The 18,799-nt window shown below is 48.2% G+C and overlaps 1 protein-coding gene across 1 annotated transcript in view; it reads left to right on the forward strand.

Annotated features, from left to right (window-relative positions):
* The first annotated feature begins 3,576 nt into the window (after positions 1–3,576).
* TTC9 (tetratricopeptide repeat domain 9) overlaps positions 3,577–18,799 on the forward strand; it is a 31,011-nt gene continuing 15,788 nt past the window's right edge. The window contains exon 1 of the mRNA XM_058739506.1: positions 3,577–4,218. Within this exon, the coding sequence (XP_058595489.1) occupies positions 3,795–4,218 (424 nt within the window). The 5' untranslated portion in view covers positions 3,577–3,794. The remainder of the gene's footprint in view (positions 4,219–18,799) is intronic.

Consider the following 18,799-nt stretch of genomic DNA (forward strand, 5'->3'; position numbering starts at 1 on the left):
TAGGCAGGGAGAAGGGCACAGGCTCAGGGAACCAGAAACAAGGTCAGAAGGCAGGGCAGACAGAGCGTCTGAGACCCATAAAGCCAGCAGGAGCACGGTGCCTTCTGCTGTGTACCACACCAAGTCCTTTCCATCAAAATAGTTCCACATACACCTTCTCTAAGAAACCTCCCCATGTATCTCAGCGGTAATGAGTTATTCCATTAGTGGTGAGGTCATCCGTAGGATTGCCCGTGCCCAGCACTCGCCTATTAGGAATAAAAGGAGAGGTTTTGGTTTGAGTCAAAGGACCTACTGTGGCTCGATCATCTCTCTCCCCTGTGAGGTTCATGAACAAGCAATACATTCAAGAGCCATCAACGGGTGAGAAATCAAAATACGACTTTATTTTCACTTGAATAAATGCTCAGTCTCTTAGTGCAGAACTCTCTTGTGAAGACAAGGCTGGAACAAGCAGCTGACGGGGGGGGCCCACCTGAGCCTCTCCTTCCCCACTACACACCGACCTCTTCCCACCCTCTGCCCTGCCACACGGGACCAGAAACCGCAGCAATAAAAAGTATGTTTGGCTATGCATCTGAGGAAGAGAAAACAAGATGGCTAGATCCCAAGAGGAGGCCTTGGCTCAGCATACCTACTCCTGCTGCATGAGCTAGAAGGAAAGGCTGATGGAGGTTCCTAACCCTGCCCTTGTTAAATGTGGCCCAATTAATTTCCTGGAATCTGAACGATCCGATGAACAGGTCCTCTCTGGGAGAAGGCAAAGGCCAGGAGAGAAGGGAAGAGATGAACCTTCCCTTTTCTCTAAATACTTGCTCCCCGAAATGTTGGCCCTCGACCAGCGGTATCGACATCACCTAGCAGCTTGTTAGAAATGCACAATCTTGGGCCCCACCCTAGATGAACAGACTGAGGGAACTGCGTTTTAACAAGATCTCCAAGGGATTGACATGCACATTAAAGTTTGAGAAGTACTGAGTTTCTGAATCCTAAATTCATGCCCAAACTGTCATTTCAATCTCTGCTTGCTTCCCAAAATAGTGCTCTGCATATGGTCAATCGTTAATGAAAGGGTGTTTGAGAAATTCTCTTTGGCATCTATTTAATTCCATGTGAAGGAAGGAGATCACTTCTGAGAAGCCAGCACACATTTACCAATGAGTGGCTGGGAGACAGAAGCACACCGAAAACAAGCAAACAGAATAGTTCTAGACATACACACACGGCTCTGCCGAGCAGGACAGATGGGCATAGTAAATCTCTCGCTCCATCCCCCCACCCATAATATTCTCTCCCTCACTCATGCTCTCCTTCACCCAAGCTACTATTAAGCTCTTGCGTCAGCTCTGTTTCAGACACAGGATAGTACCACGTGGATTACATGTCTCTTGCAGCCCTGTCTTCAAGCTCAAAATCTGAGAACGATATGCTGCACCACTAAGCCAGGACATGGGAGGATGACAAAAAGCAAATCGGCACATCAGTGTTTCTCACCTTTACATAGTTGTGACTGTCACGACCCAATTCATATCTTATTTCGGAGCCGGGCCTGGATCTCCACTTGCCTGAGTAGGAAGTTAATGACAAAAACTCAGAGCACCCCACCCCCAATTTCTTCTCTTCGCTCTACCTGATAGAATACCTCATAGTAAAAAGGGCCAGGGGCTGGCAAATATGTATGGATTAACAAGAGTCTACCATAATTATTAGGGGACCTGGAGCGCCTGGGTGGCTCAATCGGTTAAGCATCTGACTTCCACTCAGGTCATGATCTCACGTGAGTTTGAGCCCCCCCACCCCCCACGCTCCCCTACCCTCGTGGGGCTCTGTGCTGACAGCTCAGAGCCTGGAGCCTGCTTCAGATTCTGTGTCTCCCTCTCTTTCTGCTCCTCCCCTGCTCACACTCTGTCTCTCTGTCTCTCACACTCTGTCTCTCTGTCTCTCTCTCAAAAATAAATAAAGATTAAAACTTTTTAAAAAATTATCAGGGGATCCAATAATGACAGGATTTAATGACGCATGATTAAATGCACACTTACAATGTACTTCACAACAATTCTGTGAAGGAAGTAGTATTCATTGCTATTTAACAAGTGAGGGAATTTGACGTTTTCAAATGTCAAATAACTTACCCAGAAGCAGCAAAGACAGAAACCCAGCATGCACCTGAAGTCCAAAGCCTCTCAACCACTACAATAATACGGTATTTTACTTATCAGAAAACAATGCAAACTCACTGAGTGACTAAAGAATTATTTTTCTTCTCTGGGGCTAATGTGAGTTTTAAATGAGATTAAAGATGTTAACGCACTTGGAAAAGTAAGATACTGTAACATACAAGGTTTAGTTTAATTTAGTATATTAAGATCCTGCCCAAATAAAAGCCCTCAATACTATACAAATGGCAACTCTGCGTGTAACGAATGTCCACCCTTATGATTCAAGATACCCCAGTCCACTCAATATACAGTTCTCATTCATCACAGGCTTTAAAAGACTATTTAATCACATACAATTGAACATAAATAGACCAGGAAGCTGTACATAACACTCCCTACCACTCATGTTGGTTAAAAGAGTACTTTGTACAAATAAGGATGTAGAACACAAAGGGTGGGAATTACACCAAAATATTAGCAGAGTATATCTGGGTGTATACGTTTCTGGACTTTGCGAATTGTCTAGGGCAGTGCTTCTCACACTCTAATATCTTTGTCCCTTCACGGCAGCCAGTTCCCAGCAGACAGCCGACACTCAGACAGGCTGGAAGAGCAACCGAAGGAATGGAACCTCCTGAGAAAGGGCACTGTCGATGGAAACTGGAACGCATGCACGCCCAGCCCGATGACCAGCAGTAACAGGTGTTTTCCATCTCTGATCTGTGATTCATTCTGCACAGCTGCGGGCACACAGAGGCGTCAGCGGCTCCTGGAATACCGCGCCCCACACGCCGAAGTGCACAGGGTTCCGGGCTCCTGGGCGGCCACAGAGGGAGACACACCTCGGCGACAACCTGGATCCACACACACACAAAAAAAAGAGGCCCTGCCACCTTAAAAAAATATTACTGCCTGACTGCAAAGAACAAGAAGCTCGGTGGCTTGTGCCTACGCCCCTTGCTCCTCGCCGCACCTTCCTTTCTAGTTTTCAAGTAATCTATTGAGGGTGAATCTGCATGCGTCTGGTTGCTGGCGGACCCCCTCCCTAAATACACACACACACACACACACACACACACACACACACACACACACACACACACACACACACACTCTCCTTCCCCCATCGGTCTCTTGCAGACAAGGCGCGTCTCCGAGGGTTGGGTTGAATGGGAAAGAACGGGGCCGTCTTTGTCATTAATCCTCCCCTCCTTCGGGCGAGCCAAGCTTCTTCCGGGTCAGCGACAATCACCGCCACCCCAATCAGGCCCGCGGTCCCCCATCCCTCTAGTCCCGTGCGCACGAGGGCCAGGTCGCCACCGTCCGCAGGTTGCGGGAGGGGAGGAGGGCGAGGAGGAGGAGGAGGAGAAGGGAGGGCGGCGCGGGAGAGGGGGAGGGAAGGAGGGAGGGAGGGGACGGCAATCCGAGGAGGAGGAGGAGGAGGAGGAGAGAGCAGCCTCCCGCAGCTGGCGAGGAGAATGGGAGTGCGGGGCGCCAGACCGCCGCGGGGTGTCACGGCCGCGGCCGAGCTCGGCAGGCGCGGAGCAGGCGCCCGCCGCTTTTAAAGCCGGGAGGGCGCGGCGGCGGCGGCGGCGGGCGGATCGCGGCGCGCGCGGGGCGCCGGGCGGCGGCCGGATGGAGAGGAAGGGCTCGGCGGCCGCGGCCAAGGGGAACCCGAACCCGCCCGCGGCTGGCGAGGCGCAGCGGCCGCCGCCGCCACTGTGCGTCCCGGGCGGTGGTGGTGGTGGCGGCGGCGGCGGCGGGGTCCCGACGCGCGGCCAGGTTGGGGCGGCGGCCGAGCCCGCCGAGTTCATCCGGCGGGCGCACGAGTTCAAGAGCCAAGGGGCGCAGTGCTACAAGGACAAGAAATTCCGCGAAGCCATAGGCAAATACCACAGGGCGTTGCTGGAGCTGAAGGGGCTGCTGCCGGCGCCCGCGGAGCAGGAGCGGGACTCGCGCGCGGCCTCCCCGGCAGGGGCCCCCAACCCCGGCCGCCTCTCGGAGGAGCAGAGCAAGACGGTGGAAGCCATCGAGATCGACTGCTACAACAGCCTGGCAGGTGAGCTGCGCCGCGCCCCTCCTCCCCTGCCCGTCCGCCCCCCCGCCCGGCGCCGGGCGCAGGGGCCCCCCCACCGGCTCTCGGGTCCGAGCCTACCGCTGCGGCGCGCCCGCGCTGCCCGCTTCCCCGCTGGCACCGTGCTGCTCCGGGAAGGAGAACCCGGGGGGGGGGGGGCGCTTTGGAAAAAGTGACTTTTAGGATTATACCGTCCAAAACTCGTTGTCATCCCGTGTCCCTTCCCCCTCGTCCGTCGTAAATCTCACCTAAAAATAACTGGACACACAGAAGGGGACCCAGCTGGCCTGGTGGCGATCGCTGCTGCTACCGCTCACCAGTGGACCTGGGTCCAAATGCGGGAAGTGGCGCCCAGGGTGGGCACCCGCACCCACCGCATGCCCCCAGTGGCTGCTCTCCTCGGGTATCATTGGCACCAGAGCTCGCCCTCACCTTGCCCTCAACTGACCGCATCCCAAAGGCTAAGGTCCTTCCCCAAGTTCCCTTGGCCATAGTAGCAAAGGGCAGTTTGCCACGAGCCTTCAGCATCTTGAGCAAAATGGATTCCAAAATGCCACTTTCTTCTCTCTCAGCTCTGCTGGGGCCCCCGGTTGCCAGGTGAAGAGAGCGATCTCAAAGGGAAGCTAGTTCATGGTTGAGCTTGAGCTCTGTGTAACATCCTCCCTCCCTGTAGCGCTGGTCCTCTCCCCAGCTGGCTGCTGGGCCTGATTTGGAAAAAGGGGACCCTTCTGTTGGGATGAGAAGGTGAGATATACATTCCAGAGTTCACTCTGGGGATTTAGGTCAAAGTCAGACATTTTTAAAAATTTAACTTTGCCACAGGAAAATGTAAAACCTCACAAACAACAACAACAAAAAGGAAGAGTCTGGGTCTTTCCAGGGCCTTCCTGTGAGAAGGTGGGAGATGTTGGCAGACACAATGACCTTATATTTGAAAGGCACTCTCTACTCCTCTCTCACCCCATTTGATGGGATTTGGGCATGGTCCAGCTCCTCTGGCCAAGTAAAAGGCCATTCCTCCTAGTTCCTAACCCTTGAAGTTGCCTAAAACTAGCTCCGGACAGTTGGAGCAGAGTCACTTTGCGAGAGTGACTGGGTGTGGCTGGGGATGGTGGATGTGTCTGGGGTGCAGGCGGTCGGGGCATGAAAAAAACCTGGCAGTGATTCTGCTCTGTTCCCTTTGAGGTTGCTAGTGCCAGCCTGCCTCTGTCTTCCCGTGATGCCATGTCCAGGATCATCCCGACCCAGGCAAAACCCAGCCACTTTATGAATTGTAGTTTGCAAATGTAAAGGATTAATAGACTGGTGGTAGTAGCGGCCGTAAAAATGGTGGTGCTAGCAGTGATGGGGGCAGATAAAGTAGTGGTATAGCCAGATGGACTCTCTTGGTCCATCATAACGTACAGCTTGATTCTCTTTATTTCCTGTAAGTCTCTGGCATCCTTGCTTCCGCCTGATGAATAGTTAAAGGGCAGAGTGGCCGTGGGTGAAGGAAGAGGCACTCTGGATCACTAATGCGGCGGTTTCAGAGTGGTAATGGAGTCTTAATATTTAGTGTTGTCCATGGGCATTCTAGGCTTGCCCCTCACCCCACGCTTTTGGCTGCTGGCCTGTGGCTAGGACTGCCCATCTCCTACCACAGAAGTGGTTACATTTCCATGGTGAAACCAAAGACGTGTCCTGGGTCAGGCGAGCCCAGTCAGGGTGGGGCTCAGGTCCCGCCAGCTCCTCCCCACCCTCCCCACCCCCACCCCCCACCCGCGCCCCAGGCACTTTGGAAAACTTCTGTGGTGGGAGAACGGGGAGTACAGGAGCAGATTTCCGCACTGCTGCCTTCTCCAGCACTCACCACTCTTCATATTAATACTTTATTGTGTGCACTGCACTGGGCACTTCACGCACAATGTGCTTTTTAATTTTTTTTTTTTAATGTTTATTTATCTTAGAGAGAGAGAGGGCGACAGAGAGAGACAGGGCGCGAGTGGAGGAGGGGCAGAGAGAAAGAGAGACCTATAGAATCCGAAGCAGGCGCCAGGCTCTGAGCTATCAGCACAGAGCCCTACTCGGGGGCTCAAACTCACGGACTACGAGATCATGACCTGAGCCCAAGTCGGACAGCTAACCGGCTGAGCCACCCAGACACTCCAATGCACTTTTTAATCTTTACACCAACTTGCTAAGAGATTGTAGAGAAACAAAACAAAACAAAACAAAAAACAACCCAAGGTTCCAGAGCCATTCAAGTTCAAAATCAATGTTCTTGTCATCACACCTTGATGCACAAAGTCAGTGTCTCTAGGCCTCTGTCTCCCTGAATCCAGGGTCAGGTGGGCTTTAGAGCCCTACCCTTGAAAAATTCTGTTGGGGGATCTGAGCCCTGGTAACCAGGAGGAAGTAATACAGTACCTTAATTCAAAAACCTGATAGGGCTATTTCTAAATATTTTCAAGTTTTAATGAAAAAGAAAACAAGAGTAATTACAAGCTGAGCAGTCGTGTCAAAGCCAAAATCTGTATACTGTATAGAAAATTCAGCTGGGAGAGGGGATCCTGGAAGTCACCTGGAGAGGGAGAAGCCTGATGTTGGTTTCCTTTGGGATAATGCATTAAATCTGTTACTACGATCTCAGAAATTCTAGCTAATAGGAAAGTATCCTTTCTTGTCAGATTACAAAAGTAATCCGTACCTATAAAGTGTTTTTTTCTTTTAGAAAACATCAAAAAGTTTAAAGAAGAAAATACCAAATTACCTTTAATCCCACCACCTAAAGGCATTCCTTGTGATGTATTTTCTCCCTGTGTTTTTTTCCTACACATAAACGTAAACTGCTCGCAAAGCAAGGACCTCCTGTATCTCCTGCTTTTATTTCCACTTACCATTATGCCAGGAACACTGTTACGTTTCATTAAAATATTGTTGTGAAGGTTGTTCGAAATGGGAACATGAACATTTTAAGTGTGGGTTTACAATTATCGTCGGATGGCAAGGGAAGAAAAGATCACTGTCATTGTTGTCAGTGACACAACAGTGCAGTGTCGCCCATAATGTACCCTGTCCCCCTCACGCCTGCTAATAGGAAGGAGACAGCAGCTGCACATTCTTTCTGGCAGAAAGGCAACTGACCCCTCCATCTGGGCCACGGTGCCTGCTGAGTGGCCCAGCCAGCTCCTGGTGGAAGCAGCCTGAAGATGTTCGTGCCCACAAGGATCTATCCTCCTATGATGTCCTGTGGACATCAGCTGTCCATAGAGGGAGATGTTTGGGAACTTGGACTAGCCCAGAAGTACCTAGAGGATTAGGCTCTGTTGCCGAGGGTGTCTTCGCACCAAATAAAATGCTGCGGTGAGGCTTCTGGAGAAAACTTAGGTCTGATGAACCCTGGTACTCTTCATGGAAGGCTCTAAGAGAATAACAAGAGGGCAGCTAGAATGTGCTAAGAAATGCTAGTCTAAAAATCCACTTAGATGACTCGAGGAGGTCGCATGAAGGGTGTGAGAGCAGTTATCAACGTGCCCATAGTTGTGGTCCATTCTGGCTTGGAGTCCCTCCTGATTAGGAGGGATCTGGCCAGTGCCTCAAGACCCCTGGATTTGATTTTACCTGTCTTATTCTTCAAGGAATTAAAAAAAAAAAAAAAAAGATGGGAAGCATCCTGTTCTTTCAGAATTTCAAATGACTTTGACACAGTGATTGAAAAGATCTTCTGACCTGCCTGGGGAGACACAGGAATCTAATCCTTACCAAAGCTGCCAAGGAAGCCTGTGTTGGCCTGGTGATCGACTCCTGTTGACCTTGAACAAGACACAAGACTCCGCTGGGGCCTTGGAATGTTTTGTGCAGAATCTCTTGAAAGGCAGGGCCTTTAGCTCTACATGATTCCTGTGGGGCTGTGGTGGCCCCAGCTGGGGTGTGATCAAAAGGTTGCAACATGTAATGACTTTGTTGGTATTTTCAAATGATATTCGAGACTCAAATGCCAGTGGTAAAGATGAGTGCCAACAGGCCATGGCATTGGATCTGAAGGCTAGATGAGAGTCAGCTTGTGCCTCTATCACTGACATACCCTGGGACGTTGGTTAAGCCCATACCATGTCATTTTACCCATTTTCCCATCGATTTAGAGCAATGTTTCAGAGGGTTTTTTCATTTTTTTATTTTACCAAAGGGACAGATAATATCCACTGATCCCAACTGAAGCCCCAGGACAGGGGTGTGACAAGGCCTAGAGGAGTCACACTGGGTAAAGGCCTGGGATGGACGTGCCTTAAAGCCACAAGACCAGAGCTGGCTACATAATTTATGGAGCCTAGTGCAAAATGAAAACGTGGAACTCCTTGTTCCAGAAGCAGGGAGAAAGTATCATTAAAGGTGTTAAGAGATAAAGCTTTTTTCTTACTTTCAGGATCTTTCTCTCTCTCTTGACTTGACATGGTGCTTTTATTTGCTATTTAATGTCATTATAAGAAAGTTGAAATTTTAAATTATTGGCATGAATGTCACTGTTCATCTTTATATTGTGCGATGCTAGTTTTAAGCGCAAATGTGAAAGCACTTATGTTGTGCGTGAAATCACATACATTACACAATTCACATTTTGTAGCTTATACAGGCATATGTAGTTTATTCTTGCTAGAACAGTGGAGATGCCGACAAAGCAAAGTCAACTGGCTTTATTTCATTTCTTTGTATGCATTCTTTTTTTTTTTTATGCTTTTTTCCTAAGATTATTATTTTTTCTTTGGAGAGAGAGAAAACGATCTGGGGAGCGGGGCAGAGGGAGAGGGAGAGAGAACCCTAAGGAGGCTCTGAACTCAGTGGGGAGCCTGACTTGGAGCTTGATCGCACGACCTTGGAATCCCGACCTGAGCCGAAATCCAGAGTCAGACGCTCAACCGACTGAGCCACCCAGGCACCCCTCTTTATATACATTCATCATGTGTGCACTTTCCACCAAGTTTGGCTTTCTACTGACTAGGGAAAGGAACAGGAACTATTCCCTACTCTTACCCTACTCTTTGCTTCTGTGTCATCACTTTCAGCACAAGTGGTTGGCTAGTATCCAGGGAAGTGACATAAGTAAGAAAGGATATGAGGGGACTTGAGGTCATTTGTGCTTCTCACTGCTTTCTTTCTGCATGTGTCGCAATATCTGGGTTGAATGAGAAGCATACCTCTTGGGGCTGTTAGCTGGTCTGCCTGCTGACTTAGTTAACATCCCTGACAGTCTTACCTTGTACTCGAGCTGGGTCTTGATGAACTCTTACGCACTGTGGGCCCGCTGGAATTCTGTGCTCATGGGGCATCATGACTGCTCTATGCAAGTGGGGCTGCAAAGAATGGCTGTGCCTGTCTCCTCTGCTCACGTTTGTGCTTCATTCCCATCGAACTTCACTTACAAAACACAACTCCAAAGATAAAGTTGTTAGGAATTTCCAGGAAGCAACAGCAGAGCATTAAGCCCAGTGCAGGGCCCTTCTGAGCACAAGTCCTGTGTGATTGCATGAGTCACCCACCCTTGAAACCCCCCTCAGTGGAATACCAGAAGATGACTGACTGGGTGGATACATCTAAGGTGGACAAAATTAGATGTAGACTCTGAGGCAGGTTGTAAGACAAAGGGCACTCAATAGAAATTGATGTGGAGCCAGAGAACCAAATATAAAGATGGATGGATTACAAATGCAAGAATTCAGTGGTAAAAAGGGAGATGATGAGCTACAGTCAACGTGTACCTCAGTAGCCAGAAGATGAGTTTTGGGGTTAAGGATTGGTCAAAGGAAGGGGAAAGAAGAGGGGTTTCATGCTGAGATGCTCAGCCAAGAGCTTGCCATCTGGACAGGAGAGCTTGACCGGCCAAGCCATTGCTGGTCCAAAGCTGTTCCTTGGGCAGCATCTTTGCCAATAAATCTTTGCCTGTAAATGTGGCTTCTAAGATCATGTTCCAGGAGAAGATGGGAGAATTGAAACTTGTAGGATGCTTTCAAGGAAAGAACGTTCTGAATGTAGACTTTGGGCTGAGTTTCAAGAGTGGATTCTGGGGGCACCTGGGTGGCTCAGTCGGTTAAGTGTCTGACTTCGGCTCAGGTCATGACCTCATGGTTCATGAGTTCGAGCCCTGCGTCAGGCTCTCTGCTTCAGATCCTCTGTCCCCCCTCTCTCTGCCCTTCTCCGTGTTCTCTCTCTCTCTCTCTTTCAAAAATAAATAAACATTTAAAAAATAAAAATAAAATAAAGTAGACTCTGAAGGTCCTTAGTTTACCAGCAAGGGAAATGAGTTGGGTGGCTTTTCGCCGGAAACTCTTTGGGACACCTTAAAGTCAAAGTCCCTACAGCAAAAATACATGGGAGTGTCCCATCCAAGGCAAGGGGACTCAGCTGCAGTGAGGACAGGAAGGCCAAGATCTGGAGCATCCAAAAGTTGCTACAGGAGCTTTACAAGTTGTGAGTGACCTCCAGATGGGATATTCCCTTCTTACAGCCTATCTCTTTCACCACCAGCCTATGTCTACTCCAAATAGCTCGGATAAAAACGAAGTGTTTCAACCAGCCCGCCATCAACTTCCTGTTTCCCCAGTGACTTTGGGAAGTCAGATGTTCATGTTGGGAACAGAGTTTTCCATTTTCACCAAAATGGTTAGTCCTGCCCCAACTACATAGCCACAACCTCTAGCACTGACAGTGGTACCAGACATAAAAAAGCCAAAGATAATGCTACAAAAGATGAAAGGAGTTTAGCCTTCTTGCTGGTATTCACGTGACCTTGAAATCATTCATTAGCAATGTAAAACTCATTCCCTTTCTCTTATACATAGACATTTTCATGTCAGCAATAAAATGATGCCAACGTCTAGTAGGATCCAAACCAACACTTCCCAGATATTTTTGAAAACGAAGCAGGATGTGTAGTGCCAAGGAAGGTTGACTTGAACTAAAAGCATCTCAAGTTGAAATGGATCCAAGTGGACCTTCCCTTCCCTTTCTGCCAAAAGGACATTCAAAGAGTACTCAAGGGATATCTGGGTGGCTCGGTCGGTTAAGCATCTGACTCTTGATCTCAGCTGAGGTCTTGACCTCAGGTTGTGAGTTCAAGCCTGGCGTTGAGCTCCCTGCTGGGTGTGAAGCCTACTATGAATGAATGGATGCATGAACGAACGAACGAATGAATAAAATAGCGCTCAAGTTACAGACAAGGTTTACATGGAGGAAGCTCATAGGGCAAATGTTTCCCTTCCATGGTGTTTCTGTATATAAAGAACAAAAATTGAGAAGTGGTGCTAACTAGCTATCTTGAGAGTTATGTAAAACCAGAATTATGATTTCAGATTTGGTTGGGACCCCAAACCTTACTTACGTGTGTGAATTCCCTTGTCAGCCTGACCAACCTGGCATCTAGTATAAACTTAGGTACTTCCAACAATAGAGATACTCACCACCACCACAAAATAACAACTACAATAATAAAATTTTAGTAACAATCATGGAGCTAAAGACTACCATGACAAGCCCAATTCCTAGCACCAGGTTGATGTTTTAAGAATGTGTTTGAGGAGTGTCCTGGCGGCTCAGTCAGTTAAGTGATCCGACTCTTGATTTTGGCTCAAGTCAGGATCTCATGGTAGTGAGATCAAGCCCCGTGGCAGGCTCTGCACTGGGTGTGGAACCTGCTTGGGATTCTGTCACTCCCTATGCCCCCCCTCACCCTGCTCAAGTGCACACGTGTGCACTCACTCTGTCTGTCTCTCTCAAAAAACAAAAAAAAGAGAATGTGTATGAAATAAGTGACAATGCTTATTCCAGCAGCTGTCTCATATTAAGGATACAGTAAATTCAATCATTCCATTAATATTAATTGAGCATTTAATATGTACTAGACCCAGGGCGTGGGGCCTGAGTATACAGGAATAAACATGAACACAAGGTCCTCCACCTTGTGTGTGTGTGTGTGTGTGTGTGTGTGTGTGTGTGTGTGTATGTATACCACCTACATGTATATAAACATATATAAATTACATATAATTTACACATTTATAAGTATATTTATGTTTTTAATATATATAATTTCATTTGATCTCCCTTTGTGAGACAGAAAACTTAAACTTGAAATAGCTATGTCACTTATCTGTGGTCACATAGTAGTATGTGGCAAGCTGGGGTTTCTCATCTGCCATTCTAATTCCAAAGCCCATAGTCCTAACCGTTCACCTCACAGCCTCCATTTTTAGGAGTTTCTTCCTTAACTACTAAAATTTGTCTCCTTGAAATCCATCCATACATATTCTGTCTACCCTTGGAGGCAACATAGACATCTCACATAGACTACATCTCTTCACCTTTGTAGTAAGGACAAGCCTTGGCATTTAAAAAAAAACATTTTTTTTAAATGTTTATTTATTTTTGAGACAGAGAGAGACAGAGCATGAATGGGGGAGGGTCAGAGAGAGAGGGAGACACAGAATCCGAAGCAGGCTCCGGGCTCTGAGCTGTCAGCACAGAGCCTGACGCGGGGCTCAAACTCACGGACCGTGAGATCATGTCCTGAGCCGAAGTTGGACGCTTAACTGACTGAGCCACCCTGGTGCCACAAGCCTTGGCATTTTTAAGGCAACTCACTTGCTCATCTTCCAGTCTTATGTTCTGTAGGTCAAACATCCTTTTGTTGTGATTGTGCCTTCTGTGATTAGGATTTCCATTCCATGACCATCCTGGGTGGTGAAGAGGCAAGTGGCCTGCATTCTGTAACCAGGTCAGAATTTCCCTGGGTCTTTTGTCATTAGGAAGATGACCTGAATTTGTATGGACAGAGAGGTGTGAGGAGCCAGTGAATCATAATTTCCAGTGAGCCTAAAGACTGCAGAAGCCCTACCCATACGTCCACCTCTTTTCTGTCCCCCTTGCTCCAGTTAGGAGGTCCTGAGAAATTTAAGTGGAAGGGTTAAGAGCGGAAATTCATTTCAGCCATTACTGTCTCAGTAATCACTTTGCGGACACAGTGAGAAATGACCCGCTAGATGAATAGCATCTGGTATTATCCAAATGCATTACTCTAGACCTGGTCAGTTTTAATGTCATGAGAGGGATGATACCATCTTTTTAAAATATGTTTCAGTTTTAGTACCGAGTGAGGTTGGCCATGTATTATTTATTCCGTGCAGTGTGGGGCATTTGCAATCCTAACACCCCGGAAAGTACTATTTATTTTTTGGTTAGTGTCTTTATGATCGGCTGGTACTAGGTTCTGACTTTGTGGGTCCAAATGTCATCTCCCAAGAAACAAAAACAAAGAAGCCCCAAAGCCAGCACTAAGGAGACCAGCTGGCCCTGTGTCTAGTGCAACACTAACTGAGGTAGACCCGCATGACAGCTGGGGGCACATTCGCCACATATGTGAACTTGTTCGCAAAATCCCTGACCTTGATTTTCCTCACTTATTAAATGGGTATGGTCAGGCCGGCTTGACTCACAAGGTGAGGGCAAGGAGCAAGAAGATAATGTATGTGAATGTGCTTCCTAGCCTACAAAGTATTAGCAGTATAAATTGTCGTTTTAAGTGATATGAATTCGTCCTGAACGTTAGCAATGTGCCTCTGGTGTTGAGGAAGGGACGGCGTGTGTACTCAGTGCTCCAGATTCTTATTTGGCCCCTGAATCTCAGAAATCCTGACCACGTGTATTGGTAGCTCAGACGCAGCAGACTGAGTATTGGAAGGAAACTCACTCATTCATTGAACCTTTACTGTTCACTGTGCAAATCGAAATCTTCTCTGTTCTCCTCCAAACATGGCATGGGGGCAGTGGGAACTAGGGTTCTAGTCTAGAGTCTGCTGCTCACTTGCTCCGTGACTGTGGACAAGTCACAGCACTCTAAGCCTCCGTTTCCCCAAATGTAAACAGTGGGGGTTGGGCCAGTGCCCTCACAAGTGCTGGACTGTCTAGGATTTTGAAGGCCTTTCGGCGACTCCCCCCACCCGTGTCCCAGCCTCTCTTTCTGGGAGCAGATTTAGGAAAGAGACAAGAAACAATCTTTCTTTTATTCTAGTTTACTGGTATGTGCTGACAAATAGCCATGAAAAGATCTCGACTAAGATTTCCAAGGCAACCCTTGCAAATATGGGAGTAAACCGAAATAAGGGACCTCACAGCCTCCCAGGATGATAGAGTCAGACAGAGGGTCTCTGCCAGAAACCAGGGTAAGTGTTGGAAGCCTATTTAAAATGCCATCTGGCCCCTGGACTCTTAATGGATGTCACAAAATATCACCTGTTACTGCTCTATCTTCCCAGATTATTTCAAAATTCAGACTTCGATTTGGAGCAGGCAACAGTTGCTGGCTAAGTTAATAGCGTCTCAGACAGTTGCTGCCCTTGGCCCAAAGCTAAAGATCCCTCAGGAGTCTGGGGTACAGCCAAGCATTTGGGGATATGGTTCTGGGCCTCATGCTCACCCTGAGTCAGAAATGAGCTCCTTGCTCAAATGGATCTGCACCCTCAGGCTGTGGAGGCCGCTGGGTCATTGGGAACTCGTGTAGACTCTTCTTTACGCCATTATAGGGAAGAAGGGCTGTAGCCCCGTGTGTGCCAATGAGGATGGGAGGGAAGAGAGAGAACACAGAGGGACAGACACAGGGCAGTGTGGCCTCATGGGAGAGAACTTTACTTAGTATGACAGGATCTAGGTTTGAATCCTGACTTCCTTTGGACTCCTCCATTAACCCCAGGCAGGTCCTGACCTCTCTGAGCTTGTTTCCTTTATAGTATGGGAGTGATAATATGCAGCACACAGGACTGTGATGGTGATTGAAATGAAATGACACAGCAGGCGTCATTAATAAATGATGGCTTGTGTAAATCTAACCCCTACTCCGGTAGGGACCAGGACGGGAAAGTATGTGAGACGGGAGGGACAAAGGACCCTGCAAAGGAGGTTATGGGGGCGTAGGGGAAGCAAGTGAGCAAACAGAGGAGGTCAAAAGAGAGGCCAGTGGCTTTAGGGCAGGGGAAGTGACCAAGGTGTAAACTAACAGCCTTCCGTGTGGGTGTTTCGAACCTGGTGCGTTCCTGGGCCCAGGAGGCTGAGTGAACAGGTAACCCATCAGGCTTCCTCTGAAGGGCAGCAGAGCCAGAAGCAAGGGCCGCCGGGACTTGGGGTCTGTGCCTACTTGCAGCTTCTCGGGATACAGGTTGGTCCAGGAGACAGAAACTGCTGGGCTCTAGGCAGACGTGTTTCGGCATGAAACTGTGTCAGCAAATAAGCTCCGGTTAGAGTCCGTTCTCTGCCATTTTCCATCCTCTACCTCAGGATCCTCTGACCGTCTCTTTGAACTGAATGAGTGGGGTTAGAACCTGGGCTCTCTCACAAGTCAGACCAGTTCAGAGTCTGAGAGCAGAGTGTAGGATTTGCCAGGGAGAGAAGACGCATGCTGTGATCAGTTGGGTTCCCTGGGGAGCCTAATGAGCAAGAAAGCTTACTGGCGGGAAGGGGACACGGAGGAAGGCAAGGCCTCCTTGAGAGGAAGACATCTGAGGGAGAGGCTGTGAGGCCCGTAGCCTCAGGCCTGCTCTGTGTGCTCCGTTGTGCCACATGCTGGTGCCAGCTTCCCAAGCTTCCCTCCTGGCGTTCCACGAGGAAGGCCCTTGGCTTGCACAGGCATCCTGAGAGTGAACACACTAGCAGGCGTGTCCCTTGGACTCTCCTGGTAATCCCCCCTTGCAGGTGTGCCTCCGCCATGATGCCCAGGGCCCTCTCTTGGCCCCAGGTCTTCCCAAGTCAGGGCCCTGGGAACAGGCAGTGCTTTCCGCTCAGGACACCCTTCAGAAGCCTTCTCTGCACTCTTCTTTGGAGTTCTACCCCTGCTCTCTTTGAAGACATAATGGGCGGAGGTGATTTTTAACATAGTTTTCCAGTTACAAAAGTGAAACGCCGTAATTGTAGAAGATACTGCAAATAAAAGAAATTCAAAGAAGAGGCAACAACTCACTTGTCATCCAGCCATCCTGTCAACTCTTTTCTGTTTGGGTTGATTTCCTCCCAGTCTTTCTTCTGTGTCCGTATAAACATGTATCAGCTAGACCACTTCAAGGTCCACCTTTCTTCAGTTTATTTAGGAAGGAAGGGGTTTGTCTTTTTTGTGCTGGGGCTGCCCCCGGGGACCCCTGACTTCCTTACCCTGTCCCTGCAGGATGCCGCTCACTCTCCCCGGGTCTCAGCCAGGGGGCACTTCTTCCCTTTGTGGCCTCTTCCCTTTCCCGTCCTGTGCTACCACCCCATCAGGCTGTACAGTTACTGAAGGTTGCAGGATCCAAAAGGGTTTACATCTCAAAAACTGAATATTCAAAATTCTTTTTCTTTTTTAAAAAAAATGTTTATTTATTTTGAGAGAGAGAAAGAAAGAGAGCATGTGCAAGCAGGGGAGAGGCAGAGAGTGAGGGAGAGAGAGAGAATCCCAAGCAGTCTCCACACCATCAGCATGGAGCCCAATGTGGGGCTCGATGTCACGAACCATGAGATCATGACCTGAGCTGAAATCAAGAGTTGGACGCTTAACCGACTGAGCCACCCAGGTGCCCCCTTCAAAATTCTTTTCCTTAAAACTCATTTGGCTATCAGACTACCAGGAGTCTCTTATTGACCACTTAACTTTTTTTTTTTTTTTTTAATTTTAGGGAGAGAGAGGGAGAGAGAATGCACACAAAAGCTGGAGAGAGGAGCAAAGGGGAAGAGAGAGAATCCTAAGCGGGCTCCATGCTCAGGGCAGAACCCACTGCAGGGCTCAAGCCAATGACCATGGGATTATGACCTGAGCTGAAATCAAGAGTTGGGTGATCAATTGACTGAGCCACCCAGGTGCCCCGACCGCTTAACTTTTTTTTGGCAGGTTCCAACATCCTACCGTGTTTCCCAGATTCTTTTCTCCCCTACAAACCTTCTGTTTCTTGGATTCTCCCACTTTCACATTCAGGTCGTTTCACAGACAGAGCAGTTTGCTCATCTTTTTATCTGCCTTATTTGCCTCCAACTCATCTCTAAGTTTCACCTTACCCACTAGAGCAGTTGGTGAGGGTATTCTTTTTTTTTTTAATGTTTATTTGTTTTGAGAGAGAGAGAGAGAGAGAAAGAGTGCAAGGGGAGGGGCAGGGAGAGAGGGAGACACAGAATCTGGACTCCAGAGCTCTGAGCTGTCAGCACAGAGCTCAATGCGGGGCTCGAACCCACGAACCATGAGATCATGACCTGAGCCGAAGTTGGATGCTTAACTGACTGAGCCACCCAGGAGCCCCTGATGAGAGTATTCTAAAAAAAGGGTAATTTCTTCCCTAAGAGGAACTCTGATGACTGCTATTGCAAATTCTCCACCCTGACACATACACACACACGGTTATTTTTCACAAGATTCACATTGTACTGCACAAATGTTTACAACCTTTATTTTTCCACCAATGTTTTCCACTAAAAATGTCTTTTCAGTGTCATGAAGTATTTTTCTACAGCATGATTTTAATGTCTGTCATGTTCCATTATACCCATGTCCCATTATTTATTTAACCAGTCTTCTACTGGTAGATAGTTTGGTTATTTCCAACACTTTGCTAATATATACAGTGCTGCCATAGAGAGGCCACAGAAGTGCTCTTTCTGTTACATATGTGCCTGTTAATTAACTTACCCCCAAAATATCTGGTGACGTGATGTTGGCACAGGTGCCATGGAAGGATTGTGGGGAAGGCAACAGGAATAGGAGAAAGGATGCTGGGGTCCTAAAGGGATGGCGGGCGAGGTCTTCAGACCAGGAAAAGCCTTCTTTAAAGTCCAAAAGGAGAATAGGATGGGATTTTGGCTTCTGAGATTTCCCTTCATCCTGGCTCAGAACTCCTGACACTAAGCGTGACATGTGTCTTGGCCAGAGCCAGCAAGGTAAACATAATTTCAGGCGATGGGTTTCTTCTATTGCTAGGTATATACTTATCATCACATTCCAAATGGCCCAGCTGCTCCCCCCACCATTCCCACTTCCAACCCAAGAAAGGGATGTTAATGAAGACTCCAATAAGCATTAATCCTGTCCTACCACCCACTCCTATCCTGTGTGTCTACCACAGTGAGGTCAAGAATGAGAGTTAGGGGCCACAGGGAGATAACTTGTCAGTATAGCACCTGAGTGGTTCCCTCATGAACAGGGGTATGTGGAAGGCACCAAAAAGCTGAACTGACCTCAGGCTTTGGCATTACACTCTGTTGAGCAGACTCTGACATCTCTTAAAGGACTATCAACATGAGCCTTCAACTTAAAGGATTTTAGATGGGTTTTTCACCTTAGCTCTCTCACCTGCCATGTTAACACCTAAGTGCTGGCCAAGAAAGGCTGAAAAAGAAGAGTGTCAGCTCCTTGAAGGTACCAGTGTCTTTTCAACGCTGTCCATTTTCCTTATGAAGCCCTGGGCATAGGCCGTGATGAATAATTTTTTAAAATTCTTTTAATGTTTATTTATTTTTGAGACAGAGAGAGACAGAGTGTGAGTGGGGGAAGGGCAGAGGGAGAGGGAGACACAGAATCTGAAGCAGGCTACAGGCT

Source organism: Neofelis nebulosa, chromosome 7 (genome assembly GCF_028018385.1).
Source record: "Neofelis nebulosa isolate mNeoNeb1 chromosome 7, mNeoNeb1.pri, whole genome shotgun sequence".
Lineage (NCBI taxonomy): Eukaryota > Metazoa > Chordata > Mammalia > Carnivora > Felidae > Neofelis > Neofelis nebulosa.